Source organism: Exophiala viscosa, assembly GCF_022695815.1.
Source record: "Exophiala viscosa unplaced genomic scaffold EDD37scaffold_2, whole genome shotgun sequence".
In the NCBI taxonomy this organism is placed as follows: domain Eukaryota; kingdom Fungi; phylum Ascomycota; class Eurotiomycetes; order Chaetothyriales; family Herpotrichiellaceae; genus Exophiala; species Exophiala viscosa.
Genome location: NW_026944354.1, coordinates 3,455,707 through 3,470,180, shown reverse-complemented (window position 1 = coordinate 3,470,180; position 14,474 = coordinate 3,455,707). Strand labels below are relative to the sequence as shown.

Genomic DNA, 14,474 nt, shown 5'->3' with positions numbered 1-14,474 from the left:
TGGTTGTCCGAACCTCGCCCGATGTCATGGCCCTGGTGGCTACTGTATGCAGACGACGTCTCATTCCCATTGCTGACTAAATACTAACTATGTCTGAAGCAAAAAGCCATACGCCGACAACCACGTTTCTATTATCTCTTGAATCATTAGGCTCTCGCATTTGCGCATCGCGCATCTCGCATTTCGCTTTTTGCTCATATGCATCATTGTACGCCGTGGTGCTTACTCCTGGGCAATGGCCGGCCGGATTGGTGATTGGACATGCTACGTTATATAATATGTTCTATTCTGCTCACGGCGGAATATAAACTCGCGTTGAAACCAATGCGAGGCCGACCGTGGAGTTTCCGCACGTCCACTCACTGTACTGTATGTGAAAGTAAGCTTGAGAACTAACAAACACGGCGTGGCTAATTCGATCATCCCATTCGCATACCCACTGGACATGGTCTCTCATTCCGCCTTGACATTAGACTTTGTGAGCTCGCTTGTGAACACGATGATATGAACTCTACAGAAAGTATGCAAACACCGAGATACACAACTGCACTTGCCACGGCGGGGTAAAACCCTCGCCCAAACACCGGCTCGGTCAGCAGCGCCTGATTCGGCACGAGGCTTAGGTAGGCATGAGGTACATTACAAAGGTACTGTAGTCCTTACAGCTGTTGCTGCTGTTTGAAGAGACACATAGTTCCGTTGATCACAATAGTGAGAAGTGTAGTTCACTCCAAAGGCAACATCGATACGATGAGTGTATTACTCAAGTGCATGTATTGGAAATAATATCCATATGCGAACTATTGTACACTTTATCGCATCTATGTATGTAGTACAGGGTATCCATGTTGTGAGTCGTGACTACGCATCGCTGTTGCACACGCTCGACGTTCAAAGTAAAGTGCTCTTTATGTACCAGCGCCCAATAATTTCAGAAACGAATGTCGTCAAGTCTCGACATTGTTGTACCCTCGTTCCAGAAGTACGTCGATCTCAGGTCTCCTCACCAAGCACACTCTGCAGCCCAGTAACATCCGGGGAACCTGTCGGATCGCATCGGTGGAGATACTTGGACATGAGGTGCATCAGCTCGTTCGTTGTCGTAAGCCCGCGGCCTTGCGCGACATCCCTGGCAAAGCCAGGAAACCATTCTTGGGGTTCGGTTTGTAAAGGTTGCTGTGCTCCCAAGCATGCCATCCATAAAACAGTCTCTTCATGCTCGTGCTGCCAATCCTCCTCTGAATCGATCAGTGTGACAAGTGATTGCTGGAGTCGAGCATAGTTCGACCAAGGAACGCACGACGGATTCTTGTGCGCGTCAACGCGCACCCTTGACAGTCTGGCCGATATCATGCTGGAGATGACAAGCAGAAATGCTTGTCTCATGCATTCTGATAGGAGATGTAGCAAGCGTTGGCCAGAGAGCTCCGCGGGAGTTGGATCTATTGAGATGGACAGCAGTCGATGCATGAGCGCGTACGATCGCTGCTGAGCCCATCTTTCGGTAGATAGATCTGCAAAATTATTGATCTGATTGTACTGCTGTACTTGAAACCATTGTACCATATCGACGACAGTGGTTTGAAATTCAGGTCGAATTTGGGAGGTATACTGAAGCAAGGCAGCTCCGCCAGGGGCAATCCCGCTGCTGTGGAGAGTAGGCAGAACCCGTTCACGCATCTCATCCCGCGAGAAGAGACCAGGATCCCATACCAGAGGCATCAAGGGCGCTGCACCCGTCCCACCAGCGGTGAGTAAGTCCCAAAGGCAGCAAAGTAGTCGCATGGGCAACTCCAGGCTATCAGTTCCTCCCATGGTTTGAATGAGATGGTGTACCATGGTGAAATGTGTCCTGGCACCCTCGAAGTTGCCCACATATCGTTCAAATGTCGAAAGCGCCCCGAGATCGAATATTAACAGTTCGTTGGCCTCTGGATTGCCTGAAAGGTGGTGCCGCAAGTGTCGAAGTGCTTTACTCATGCAATACTCCGGGCAATCATGTCTGACAAGTTGGAGTCTCAGGACATACTTGGCGAACCCCGAACTCGTGGCCAGCAATGAGAACATATGCATTCGATTGCCAAGGCAGCCCTGAATGATGCGATCGATCGTGTCGAACGTCGTCTGAGAAGTCGCCAATGTCTCGTCCAATACGTCCAGTCCCCGGAAAACTGAGGGGAGCCAGCTCCCTACTGCATATTGGTAAGCCTCCTGCGACCAGACCGCATCCTCCGGAGCCTCCAGGTATGCGAAAGTCTCTGCTGTACTTCCAGTGGTTTGAGCCAATGGTGATGGTGACGGACCAGCCGAGGTCTCAGCAGAGCTAGTCTCCGAGATGTTGTGTTGCCTGGCCCAGCCTACTACACTTTGTGCATGGACAGCTTCTGTCTGAGCGCTGTATAGTCTCTGTTGACGACGTAGAGAAGCACGCCATTGCCTAGCATGGTTGGTGATGGTTCGAAGCTCGTCTCGTTCTTGTCTGGTAGCGGACAGGCTGTCCGACTCTGGTGTTCGATTGACCCAAAGGAAGTCTGGGTTGGTGCGACCGGCTCTTGCTCTCCCTCGTCGTGATGACATAGTACGGCTTTCGATAACGGTATCCCATATTGCCTTTCTTTGAAAGCGACAGGATGGCGCACTCCATATCTAGTAATTGCATGGTTGCTTGTCGGCCGAGCCAAGCCCGATACCATGAGCAAAAGGCGAGTGCAAGAAGCTTCCATACTGCTCGACACGAGCGGAAAACCCTCACCGCATGGGAGAGAGGACATTGTACTCATGGCGTACGTACTAGTCAATTTTCAGATCAAAGGCAAGGCGCATGGAGCAGCGGAACATGTAGATGGAGCGGCAACGATGTACGGAACCATGTCATGGCTTCGGACGGGATGGTGGTGTTGCAAGCCTGATACCCTGATTAGTTAGTCCTGAAGAGGCGGACCAACCACATGCAAGCTGTACGAGATCGTTCAGCCGGATTTCGGAATGCCTCTAGCCTGCTTTGATAAGCAAACACCGAAGTTGACTTTCTGCTTCATTTCAAATCAGCATGCAGGGCAAGCCACCTTGTTTTGGCGTTCTATATCGCTGCCAAACGATTCTTTCCGAGGCTTTGACGTGGTCCACGACAAATCCCAAAACTTAATGCTGCCCAGTCGCTTGAATTGACGAGATACCCTGGACATCGTGCGAATCGAACCCTATTTCATGTCGAGTAGAGCATGTTAGTTACAAGGCTGAACCGCTCATGTCTGCAAGTCGGCGTACTGGCATAGACAGACCAAGAATTTTCCATTCCAATGCACGACGACATCTCGATATGATCCGCGGCTCCAGTAATGGAGCATGTGTAATGCCGCAATGCTACAGCCTGTGTGAAGAAGTAACATCCGTTGATGTGAATGAACGAGGAGCGGAGGCGTGCGGCAAAAGAACGAGGCGTTATCGGACACGGCGAGATCCTACACACGCTTGAAGTCGCTAGGTCACAAGGACCTGTTGGACCGTCAAAGCCAGCTGCAGAATGCGACATCGATCAAGGCGAGACTCTGGTAGTCTGGTAAGAGATGATCCGAAGACAGTTTGCTGAGGGAAAATGCAAGCTTGACATTGTCATCCACCACATTTCGTCCTCTTCCTTTGCTGGGCCTGTGACGCCGTGCTTGGGAAGGTTCGAGTGCGACATGTTCCAAGGCAAAGTATGCGTGAAATCTCATGCAGTGGCATGAATGGTAGTTCTAAGCCAAGCTCTCTGAGCACTTCAATCGAAACCCTGTACTAGGCGATGAAGTCGGAAAAAGATGGATAGCTCGAGACAACGGCACACGAGGGCAATCATTTTGACCATCGTAGCAACATAGAATTCAAGCAAGATAGGTGACGATCATAGCTCAACGTAGCAGTTGTTGGGGCTGGCACTCAAAGGCAATGATGCATGGGTATTCGTCACGGGTGTAAGCTACCTCAACAAGGTGTAAGATAGAGCAGCGCCGGATAGAAAGAGCGGCATTCCCTGCGGCAACAAGCCCCATTGCTTTGGTAAGCCTTCTGGAAGGGCATGCTCCGGGATTCCATCGGAAACGCGATAGTCAAAGAATAATGCAGATATTTGAGATATCGAGGTGATGGTGGTGGTGGTGGTGGTGGTGTTGTCGAACATGGCGTGAGTCAAGAGTCTGGAAAAAGGTTCGCTGCAGGCACAGACGATCCCTTGCCGACAGTCGCCGAATGCAAGCACCACTGACGTACCCACACACGCAAGCCACGACTAACACCTCAATAATGGATTTTGTCGTTGAAGGAGTGCATCGCTGACAGATCAAGCTGACCGAAAAGGACGAGACTCGGGATTACTGGCAACAACCATGGCATCCATCAAGGCCAATTGTCGCAAGGTCGTTTGCATCGGCAGGAATTATGCGTGTGCTTTCCCCGACTACGCTTCTCTCGCCTGATCCATGCTATGGCTAACGATATCGCAGTGACCACATAACCGAACTGTCTTCGGCGCGCCCAGCCCAGCCATTCTTCTTCCTCAAGCCTCCCTCGTCCATTCTACTGCCGGGCAAAGGACCTATCATCCGACCTCGTGGGGTTACTATGCACCATGAAGTCGAGCTTGGATTAGTTATTGGGCCAACACCGAACTCAAATGGGTTGAAGAACCTGCAAGAGTCCGACTCGAAGATGCTAAGTTACATCAAGAGCTATTTCCTGAGCATCGACATGACTGCTCGGAATGTGCAAGATGAAGCAAAGAAGAAGGGACTGCCTTGGAGTATAGCAAAGGGTTTTGATACCTTCCTGCCCATCAGCCATGAAATTCCGTTCGATCGCATACCGGATCCCCATGATGTGGTGATTTGGTTGAGCGTCAATGGCAAGATGAGACAGAAAGATAATTCCAACTTGATGTTGTTCAATATCCACAGGATGTTGAGCGACATCAGCAAGGTCATGACACTTGAAGAGGGCGATATCATCCTCACCGGAACACCAAAAGGCGTAGGCCCTCTTGAGGGAGGTGATGTTGTCAAGTGCGGTCTCGAGGCTGACGGAAGGGAAGTTGTCGAGGCGAAGATCGAGGTAGAGGTGGTCGACGACACCACCGAAGGCAGCTACCAGTTCAAGGAGACATGATTTGTTGCATATAAAGAGACATCTAAGTCCCCGACGACACGATCTATACCATCAAAAGCATCAATGACAATTTCTTGGGAGACATGTGCAGGTGGAAGGAAACGCTCAACAGTCTTCACACGGCAGCTCCATCATCTCCATCTCTGCCTATTGGCTGTGACCGTTTATTCATCGCTTGAAGTTGGCAGAATGGGTATTTCTGGTGGTGGTGGAAGAGGCAGACGTCGCTCCTTAGGGCGTCTTACTCGACTCTGCTCCTCACTGACAACACGTTTGGCAGGGCCCTGTCCGTACAGATACCCAGCATCATCGCTACTGTCTTCTGCCGTGTCTTTCAGGGGCCGTTTTTGCGGCACCAGTTGAGGTAAGAGTTGATCGCGGCGCCGAACAACTTCAATTCCGCGAGTTTCCGGCCTGGAGTTGGTTCTTTGCAGTGGGGGCGTCGTAACCATCTTTCCCATGCACGTCGATGTCTCCTTGTCCTTGGCCTCCGCCTGCGCGCTTGTTTGCTGGACTTCCACCTCTTTATTGGCCTCAGCCGTCGCATTGCCCAGCTTGTCGCTGATGCCCACGGTGTTTGACAAGGACTGTTGTTCGTGGTGGTCTCTATTTCTTTTGGCAGCTGGTTTTCGTGGCTTCGGGTTATTCGACAAGCTAACGTGCGCAGTATGAGCTGTTTGTGTTTCTTTCTCGATGAGCCGTTGGCTGCGCCGCACCGGCTCTGTGTTAGCATCCAGGTGCTGCTTCCTTGCAAGCTTCTTCGACACACCAGTCCTCTTGACTCCTGTTTTGGGCTCTTCCCTCTCTTTGACAATTCGTCCAATCTTCTCCGAATACAATGACACTTTTGCTCTCCCCGACTCGCTGCATGGTTCCGAGGGCTTCGGATCTTGCGAGAGCATATCGTTGAATAAGGTCACGTTGTCCCATGTCCAGCCTTCAGAGTCAAGCCACTGCTGACATTGCCTCTTCCGACTCTCCTGAAATACACCCTCGACAAATCTCCGAACGATGGGCTCTTCGAACGAATCTGGCAAGGCAGCCTTGAGTTTCTGACCCGTGAGGTAGTATTCAGCCCAATCTTCGAACCTCTTTTGCCGCAACGTGTTTATCTTGGCTAATTCCGAGGCTGGTGCCTGTGGTTCGGGTAAGAATCTCAATGAATCGAGTTCCGTAAGAGCATGATATTGGTGTCCGGCATAGCTGATCGTCTCAGCTTTGGCGTCGAGGTCGATATCGCTGAGTATCGTTGCATTGGCTGTCTTTGGGATGGCTACATGAGGGAGACCGGGACTTTGCGACCGAGGAATGTCTTCATGTCCGTCTGCTGGCTGTGAGTCTAGAACTTGGACTCCGTTTGCACCTAAAGAGAAGGTCAGTAAGGGACGTACAATGCCACTACCGCCTGACTCACGTTCAAAACTGTCCGGAACTCGACTAGGAGAACGTACAGCAATATGTGGGACGATTCCCGGTAAGGTGAGTTGATTCACCCTCGACTCCAACGTTTCCAGAAGTGCCATGTCCGCTTTCTCGTCAACAAGAACTTGCAATGCTGCAACACTGGCCTTGACGTCGTCAAATTGCTTGGTATGTTCGTCTCCAACTCTTTCGCAGTCCTCTCGTGCGAGGTCAATTGATTTCTTGACCAGTGGCACTTCCGCTTGTACGTTCTTATAGATCCTGTCGTACGCAATCTTGAGATCTTCAACGTCGCCTTTCGTGGCCTGGAAGGCCGCCTTGATATCAAAGAGCTCACGGGCGTGCTCCTCCGCTCGAACCCTGAGCTCGTCCGAGTGAGTGCATGTAGCTGCAGACATAGTATGACATTTCTCGACCGTTGACCTCATTTCTTTCAATTCTTCGTGGATGGCGACAATCTCGTTGCGGCAGGCGTGCACTTCTTTGAGCAGGAATGCATTTTCACGGCGTAGCTGATGAGCTCGCAGTAGATCAACGGCGTAGCTGACTGTCGTTGTTCGATCGGCGGGCATCCCGGGCATGGCAGCATGAGTGCAGGACAGATGAGAAAGAAATTCGCCCCAATGTTGGGCCAAAGGTGGTTGATGAAGTGAGGGTGTGCGCAGTGGATCAACAATATCCTCTTCAAAGAAAGCAAAATCGCACCAAGGTTTCTTCAATTTCAATCAATTTCTCTACCGATCTATGGCAAATCAATGGTCCTCATCCTATCGTGTCACATGAGAATGCTGGCGAATTCGTTTGTGCAGTCTGAGAGATGATAGCCAACGATTGCTAGCTAGCATTATGAGAGCAACAACGCCTGCAAACTTCATCCACCAGATAACGACACGAAGCCGCGTCTCTGGTATCGCCGCGGCCGTATGCTCATCGAACTTGCATCAACCGGAAAACAAGTCTGAAAAAAATACATAGACTTTTTCGTGCTGCGACAGCATTGAGCCAAGCAGTCGGAGACAGGCTTCATCCCACCTTTTCTCTAGCAGTCACGTACAATCTGCAGCAACAAACGCCGTCCCACATGCCGTAGATGGAAACGATCTGGTTTGTCGCAAAAGAGTATGTTGCTTAGATGAGGTCGGCAACGTTCATTGGCATCTCTTCGATTTGAGTGCTGTAGAACTGTTCGATTTCGCGCATCATGCGGACGTCATCAGCAGTGACGAAGTTGATGGCAACACCCTTTCGGCCAAATCGACCACCACGACCGATACGGTGGATGTAGTTCTCACGGTTTGCCGGGAGATCGTAGTTGATGACCAGGGAAACTTGCTGAACATCGATACCACGGGCCAACAGGTCGGTGGCAATGAGGACACGCGAAGATCCAGATCGGAACTCCTTCATGATCACATCACGCTGAGCCTGCTCCATATCACCGTGCATGGCTGAGACCGTGAAGTCACGGGCAGTCAGCTTGTCGGTGAGCCAATCAACCTTCCTACGGGTGTTGCAGAAGATGACAGCCTGAGTGATGGTGACGGTTTCGTAGAGATCGGAGAGAGTATCGAGTTTCCATTCCTCTTTCTCGACAGCAATGTAGAACTGCTTGATACCTTCAAGGGTCAATTCGGCCTTCTTGACGAGGATACGGACAGGATCGCGCATGAATTTGGTGGTGACTTCGAGGACGTCTTGGGGCATGGTGGCAGAGAGGAGGACGACCTGGGTGGATTGTGGCAGAAGTTGGAAGATGTCATAGATCTGCTCAGTGAAACCACGAGAAAGCATCTCATCGGCCTCATCGAGAATGAACATCTTCATGTTGTCGGTCTTGAGCACACGTCGCTGGATCATGTCCTGGACACGACCTGGAGTTCCGACAACGACTTGTGGGCCATCTTGAAGAGCCTTCATGTCATCGCGGACATTTGTACCACCAATGCAGGCGTGGCATTCAATGTTCATGAAATCGCCAATAGCCACCACGACCTTTTGGATCTGTTGAGCAAGCTCACGGGTAGGGGCGAGGATGAGAGCCTGGCAGGCCTTGAGGTTGGAATCAATCTTTTGCAGGCAGGAGATGGAGAAGGTGGCGGTCTTTCCAGTGCCGGACTGAGCCTGGGCGATCACATCGGATCCCTTGATAACAGGCATGATCGCGCGCTGCTGGATGGCGGAGGGTCGCTCGAAACCGTAGGCATAGACACCTCGGAGGAGCTCAGCCTTCAGGTTCATCGCATCGAAGGAGTCGGTGACTTCATCGTAGTTGGATTCGATTTGGCCTTAATGCGCACAGTAATGTTAGCCTAAGAGTTCAAAAAAGAATTCATCTGGGTGCGGCGCTGTCCGCGACGTTCATGATTTCGTGAACGACATCGACAATGCGCTGGATTTTGCAGAAGAGCGTACCTTCAGGGACCTCCTCGAGACCTTTGTCAGCCATGATTGCAGAGGAGACGATGGATCACTGGCGACGACGCCTGTGATCTGAAAGCGCGGGGTGAAAGTGGCGTGAAGAGAACTTAGGCGCGACTCTGGCGTCTAAGTCTGCTGAAAATTACTTTGTTGTTGAAACTAGGTCAGAGGACTCTCTTTCGTGAGAATCCAAATGTCCTAGATGTCGTGTTGTGATGTTTCTTGTTGTTCAAGTTATGGATGAGAATCAAAAAAAAAATTCGGGAAGGCAGTTGCGGTTTTATAAGCTTGGCGGAAAGGCGGCGCTAAGGAAAACCTGCAACCCCAATCAAAATCGCACTCCCCGACCTTGCGCTGGAGGAAGACCATAGATCCGGACCATATTTTGCCTCTGTTTGCCCGTCCAGCCTTGTCCATCATCTTCTAACTCCGTGCAGTGGCGAATATCTTTGAAAAAACATACTGACTCATTTTCTTGTCGATGAACGTGGTCGATCTAAACCTGGATCATTCTCGTTTTCTATTTTATTTCTTCGCGACGGTGGCTAACCCTTGTCACGTGCCGCACTTTTTGCTGGCCTTAAGGTGATACTCTTGAAACGAATGATCTCAACCACCACTCTTCAGACGGGGACAGGCCCCGAGGCACCGATACCAGCCGAACAGGATTGGTTGGAACACCTATCAACGCCCAATGAAGGCGCTACAAGCTCAAATACCGAGACTGAACAACACCCACTTGGAATTCGACCTGCTGGAAATGCTCTGACATCGCAACAAAATGCGCAGGATGGCATGGGGTTCTTTGGCCAACTGCCAGATGCTTTGCTGTTGCTGCTGCTGGAGTATCTTGACCAGTCGGCCCTGACCAACCTGGGATCAACATGTCGAGGCCTGTACGCCTTTTCGGCCTTCGACCAATTATGGAGGGACATCGCAATCAACAATATGAGTGAGCACTTCTCATGGCGTGGCAGTTGGCGAGCGTCTGTGATGCGCCTTCCAACACCGGGCCCTGCAAAGGTAGATTGTCGGTACCTGTTTTCTGATGCTCTGCATCGGCCCTTTCTATGTTCGCAAGTTTCGCTTTCTCCTTATGTTTCTGTTATTCCAAAACACAACGAAATTCCACGACTGAAAGATCTGTCGCCGGCTGAATTCAACGATGCATGGGTTGACAGACCTTTCATCCTGACAGAACCTGTGAAAAGCTGGCAAGTATACAATGAGTGGAATCAGGAAAAACTGCTTGCAAAACATGGCGATACGGTATTTCGTGCTGAGGCAGTAGACTGGCCATTTCAAAAGTATATGGCATACATGAACAACACTTGCGACGAGAGTCCCCTGTATCTGTTCGATAGGGCGTTTGTGGAAAAGATGAACTTGGATGTCGGTGCCCAGGGGGCGTACGCTCTCCCACAGGCATTCCAGGAAGACTTGTTCACCCTGCTAGGAGACCAGAGACCTGATCACAGATGGCTGATCATCGGCCCGGAACGCAGTGGAAGCACGTTCCATAAAGACCCGAATGCCACCAGCGCATGGAACGCAGTGATTCGAGGCTCGAAATATTGGATCATGTTTCCCAACTCTGTTCTACCTCCAGGGGTCTACATGAGTGAGGATGAGAGTGAGGTGACATCTCCACTAAGTATTCCCGAGTGGTTGCTCTCTTTCCATGCAGAAGCCAGGAGCACGCCCGGTTGTCTAGAAGCCATTTGTCAGGAAGGAGAAGTCCTGCATGTGCCCTCCGGTTGGTGGCATCTCGTGGTCAACCTCGATCCAGCAATTGCCATAACCCAGAACTTTGTACCTCGAGCGCATCTCGGCGCGGCCGTTCGATTCCTCAAGCACAAAGCCAATCAAGTCTCCGGTTTCAGGGACACGATAACGGACCCTTACGCACTGTTTATGGACCGTCTGCGGCAAGCCCATCCTGACATGGCAGCTGTATTCGAGGAGTCCGCGAGCAAAAAGAGGAAGTGGGAGGAAGTCGTGCATGATCCGGCCGAAGAGAACGTGAAGGGCGGAGGCTTCAGCTTCGGCTTCGGAAGTGACATTGAGGAGGAGGAGGAGCCTTGAAAAACATGGCGCCGCTACCTCAGTGGCATGCCACAGATTTGGTGGATGTCAAACCCTGCCCAAACAGAATATATCCAACAAAAGCTCCCACAGCAACGGCAAGCATGACCCAACCATTATACGTCATGAAAAGAAGCCTACCCATGGTCAGCATAAGGGTTCTATGAGGAGCGGGACAACGTACATGATGAAGAAGCTGTAGAAGACTTGCACGGCATACAGCAGTGCTTTTATGATCGTGCCTTTGCGTTCTGCCGCAGCCCTCGAGTCTCTTCCTACCACGAGGAGTGAGCTAGATTCGTTTGACGGAAGTGCGCCTTGGATATATCAGACACGGCTCTGGCAAGAGCGGGAACTGAGACATACTTGAGCCGCTGGTGCTATACGCAGCCATTTCCGCACTGTGTTTCTGCTCATATCGTCTGCTGATCTCGCGCACGCATTCATACCCAGCGGTCAAGAGGACAATAGCAAGTAGAGATAGGATCAGAGAAAACGTGCTCGTGACCCTCCACTGGCGAAAGACAATGCATAGGTTCTCCGAAGACCAAGTAAACAGCATCTATTGCGTGTCAGCAAATGCGCCTGCCGGGAGCGTCGAGGCTAGTACGTACGTTCATCGAACAGGTTCCCATGTCCATGTCTCCATGCCCATGGTCCATATCGCCGTGGTCCATATGTGAGTGGTCCATTCTACGGGGTGTTGGTTTGATGCCGTGCCTTGCTGGGCGAGGGATATGAGGAGTATTTGCGGGTTGTGAAGGGTACCGAGTGTGAAACGACAATCCTCCCTTGAGTGTTTTGGAGTAGTTCGATCCTCACAGATGACGAGGAACCGCAGGCGCTTTATGCCACTTCCGCTCGAAATCTCCACCGTAGCAGAACGGCCAAACACTTTTTCAAAGTCGCGCAACTGCCATAATGTCTCTTTAGCAGACTTGAAAGTGGAAATCATCGTGCCCTGAGGGCAGGTCATCTATGATGGCTGAAAATGTACCGCCAGGCTCAGCTGCGAAGCCTGCGGCCAGCGGGGATAGGCCTGGACTTCCATACTATGAGAAGTTGAGGCGCGACTTGCGCGACACTCTGCAGAAGAAGCGCCTAGTAGATCGCAATATGGTATGTGAACAACAGGCTAAACAGCGCTTTCACTGACGCGGACAGGCTGCGATAGAAGACCAGATCTACCGTCAGGAGACCACATACCTCGAAGAGACCTCTGTTGCAGGAAATATTGTGAAGGGATTCGACAACTACATCAAGGCGTCTGCGGTATCAGCGGCTGCGACTTCGACCGGGGGCACCATTTCTGGCAGTGCTGCGGGCGGCGGGCTTGGGGCAGGCAGGCGCAAAGCTGTTGTCAACGACTCTGATCGTGTCTTCTCACGAAGTTCTGTCTCCTACATGCGTGATTCCGATACTCCCAGCAGTGCGACGAGCACGCCAAAGGGTGCCGGCACGCCTACTGGAAGTTTTACGACCGAGAAAGTGGGTGATAAGAAGAAGAAAAAGAGCCTTGCACACGACGATGACAATGATGGAAGGCCGACCAAACGGCAGAAGACCACCTTTGGCGGTTCGAGGAAAGCCACGGATGACTGAAGGGCTCAACACGCAACACCACGGCGCGGGCATGCGCATATCAACCCAAACATCCAGCCTCACAGTGTCAGGGCATTCTGGTTGTTTGATGGAACGTCGTCTCTGGCACGCAGGACTGGGACATTACAACGGTCCCAGGACGCATGGGTAGTGCCATGTTGGTGAACACAGCATCCTGTCGAGACAAGCATATTACCTCGTCCACGTCCTGGCTGTCGTTGACCGCTGGAGCTGCCGACGCAGCATCTCGGTCTGTAGGCTGAACATCGAGAGCAGCCACACGTCAAGCGAGAATTGATTCGCAAACTGTCACGGAGGCATCGTGGGTACTGTGACAGGCAAGGCTAAGAGGCATGTGTGCGTAAATGCTCAGCCATGGAACTTTCGAATTGTTCGTGCAGGAGGCAAGGTGGTCTAAAGTCGCTTGTTAAGTAAAATCCAGACGACACTGGTCTGGCATAGTGCCTCAATTATGAGGCTCATGGATAGAACGCCCATGCTGAGTGGTCCATAAGCCGCTCCGGATAATGTCATCTTACTACCTCGGCTGTTATGCCGTTTACTAACATTGAAACCCCTACAACCGAATGTATTCATTGTTAATGCCTCCCCTCGATCACAAACCCAAATGCTTCGCCTAAGTCTGCAAATCAGCAGACAACGGATATTTGGTCTATCAGAGTGTTCGAGGAGGCATTTTGCATCAGGAAGGTTTCTGGACACGATGGCGCCTCTCTCGCCAGCATCTGTGGTAAGTAGCACCATAATCTTGATAAATCGTGCCGTCATAACTTTCAAAGGCTGCCATCGAGCGATTCAAGGCGTACAAACCTCCTCCGACGGTATGGCCGTCGATGCCAGTGTCTCGCAAGGCCGCTGTTCTACTAGTGCTGTTCGCCGACACCAACGGCGAGCTGAGGGTCGTGATAACCATGCGGGCAAGCACACTCAGTTCGTATTCTGGGCATGCGGCTTTGCCAGGTGGTAAGGCTGAAGAGGGCGAGACCCCTTTCGAGGTGGCGAGACGCGAAGCACATGAGGAAATTGGTCTACCGAGTCGTGATGGAACCCTACCAGAGCCATTTCACGTTGAGCACTTGTGTGAGATGCCGACGAATCTAGCCAAGACAGAGCTCGTTGTCCGCCCCTGTGTCGCATTGCTTCATTCCTATGATCCCAAGACTGGACTCGATGCTAGCGTTGCAGAAAAGCTGCTGCCTCGTCTGGATGCTCGGGAAGTCGCTGCTGTATTTTCAGCGCCGTTCAAGAACTTTCTGTACCATGAAGATCTGCCTGACCAGCCAAACCTTCCTGGAGAACCAAGTGATTGGTACAAGGGAGCCTGGACTGATTGGCACGAAAATCAATGGAGGATGCACAACTTCTTTGTTCCTGTGACGAACCAGAATGTCACCAAGCCGAAGAAAAGCGATGACCAGAAGGCTGTTGCTGACAACCTCGACAAACTATCGAGGTATCGGGTATTCGGGATGACGGCAAGAATACTTGTTGACGCGGCTCGTTTTGCATACAATCAGGAGCCTACATTCGAGCATAACAGTCATTTTGGCGACGAGGAGATGATTCTTCGACTACGAAAGCTTGGACGACTTGGGGACATAAGGAAGCGGACCGATGTGCTCACCAAGGATGATCTGGTCAAGGCTGCCAACCTGTGATTAGCTGCCGGATCCGGCTGAAGGGGGCCGTGGACCTATGGAGGGTCTGCTGGAATGCGGGCCATATTCTGCGTATAACTTGTCTCAAATGACCCTCGATCAGCCAACACAGCAGATGCACCCAGAACG

At 51.4% G+C, this 14,474-nt stretch overlaps 8 protein-coding genes across 8 annotated transcripts; 4 read left to right on the top strand and 4 right to left on the bottom strand.

Moving 5' to 3' along the window:
* Nucleotides 1-890: 890 nt before the first annotated feature.
* On the bottom strand, nt 891-2,859 carry EDD37DRAFT_281444 (uncharacterized protein). The gene has a single exon (XM_062811071.1). The coding sequence runs from the start codon at nt 2,575-2,577 to the stop codon at nt 994-996; it is 1,584 nt and encodes a 527-aa protein (XP_062673787.1). The 5' UTR covers nt 2,578-2,859; the 3' UTR covers nt 891-993.
* Nucleotides 2,860-4,364: 1,505 nt separating this feature from the next.
* Nucleotides 4,365-5,139, top strand: EDD37DRAFT_656556 (acylpyruvate hydrolase; the record flags this gene model as incomplete). The annotated part of the gene is made up of 2 exons (XM_062818839.1): nt 4,365-4,420; nt 4,482-5,139. The coding sequence occupies 2 exons, from the start codon at nt 4,365-4,367 to the stop codon at nt 5,137-5,139; spliced, it is 714 nt and encodes a 237-aa protein (XP_062673786.1).
* Nucleotides 5,140-5,303: 164 nt separating this feature from the next.
* On the bottom strand, nt 5,304-7,142 carry EDD37DRAFT_692193 (uncharacterized protein; the record flags this gene model as incomplete). The annotated part of the gene is made up of 1 exon (XM_062820032.1): nt 5,304-7,142. One exon carries the CDS (start codon nt 7,140-7,142, stop codon nt 5,304-5,306), a length of 1,839 nt encoding a protein of 612 aa, XP_062673785.1.
* Nucleotides 7,143-7,415: 273 nt separating this feature from the next.
* EDD37DRAFT_281110 (ATP-dependent RNA helicase eIF4A) lies at nt 7,416-9,110 on the bottom strand. The gene is made up of 2 exons (XM_062811070.1): nt 8,974-9,110; nt 7,416-8,846 (listed from the first exon to the last, which is right to left on the bottom strand). Exons 1-2 carry the CDS (start codon nt 9,005-9,007, stop codon nt 7,690-7,692), a joined length of 1,191 nt encoding a protein of 396 aa, XP_062673784.1. The 5' UTR covers nt 9,008-9,110; the 3' UTR covers nt 7,416-7,689.
* A 297-nt stretch (nt 9,111-9,407) lies between these two features.
* On the top strand, nt 9,408-11,210 carry EDD37DRAFT_281066 (uncharacterized protein). Its single transcript, XM_062811069.1, has one exon. The coding sequence runs from the start codon at nt 9,583-9,585 to the stop codon at nt 11,062-11,064; it is 1,482 nt and encodes a 493-aa protein (XP_062673783.1). The 5' UTR covers nt 9,408-9,582; the 3' UTR covers nt 11,065-11,210.
* Nucleotides 10,979-11,879, bottom strand: EDD37DRAFT_281018 (Ctr copper transporter). The gene is made up of 3 exons (XM_062811068.1): nt 11,431-11,879; nt 11,249-11,339; nt 10,979-11,201 (listed from the first exon to the last, which is right to left on the bottom strand). The coding sequence occupies exons 1-3, from the start codon at nt 11,624-11,626 to the stop codon at nt 11,084-11,086; spliced, it is 405 nt and encodes a 134-aa protein (XP_062673782.1). The 5' UTR covers nt 11,627-11,879; the 3' UTR covers nt 10,979-11,083.
* Nucleotides 11,880-12,045: 166 nt separating this feature from the next.
* On the top strand, nt 12,046-12,666 carry EDD37DRAFT_606679 (chromatin modification-like protein EAF6; the record flags this gene model as incomplete). The annotated part of the gene is made up of 2 exons (XM_062814909.1): nt 12,046-12,183; nt 12,229-12,666. The coding sequence occupies 2 exons, from the start codon at nt 12,046-12,048 to the stop codon at nt 12,664-12,666; spliced, it is 576 nt and encodes a 191-aa protein (XP_062673781.1).
* Nucleotides 12,667-13,390: 724 nt separating this feature from the next.
* EDD37DRAFT_606678 (NUDIX hydrolase domain-like protein) lies at nt 13,391-14,345 on the top strand (the record flags this gene model as incomplete). Its single annotated transcript, XM_062814908.1, has 2 exons — nt 13,391-13,417; nt 13,467-14,345. 2 exons carry the CDS (start codon nt 13,391-13,393, stop codon nt 14,343-14,345), a joined length of 906 nt encoding a protein of 301 aa, XP_062673780.1.
* Between the last annotated feature and the right edge of the window lie 129 nt (nt 14,346-14,474).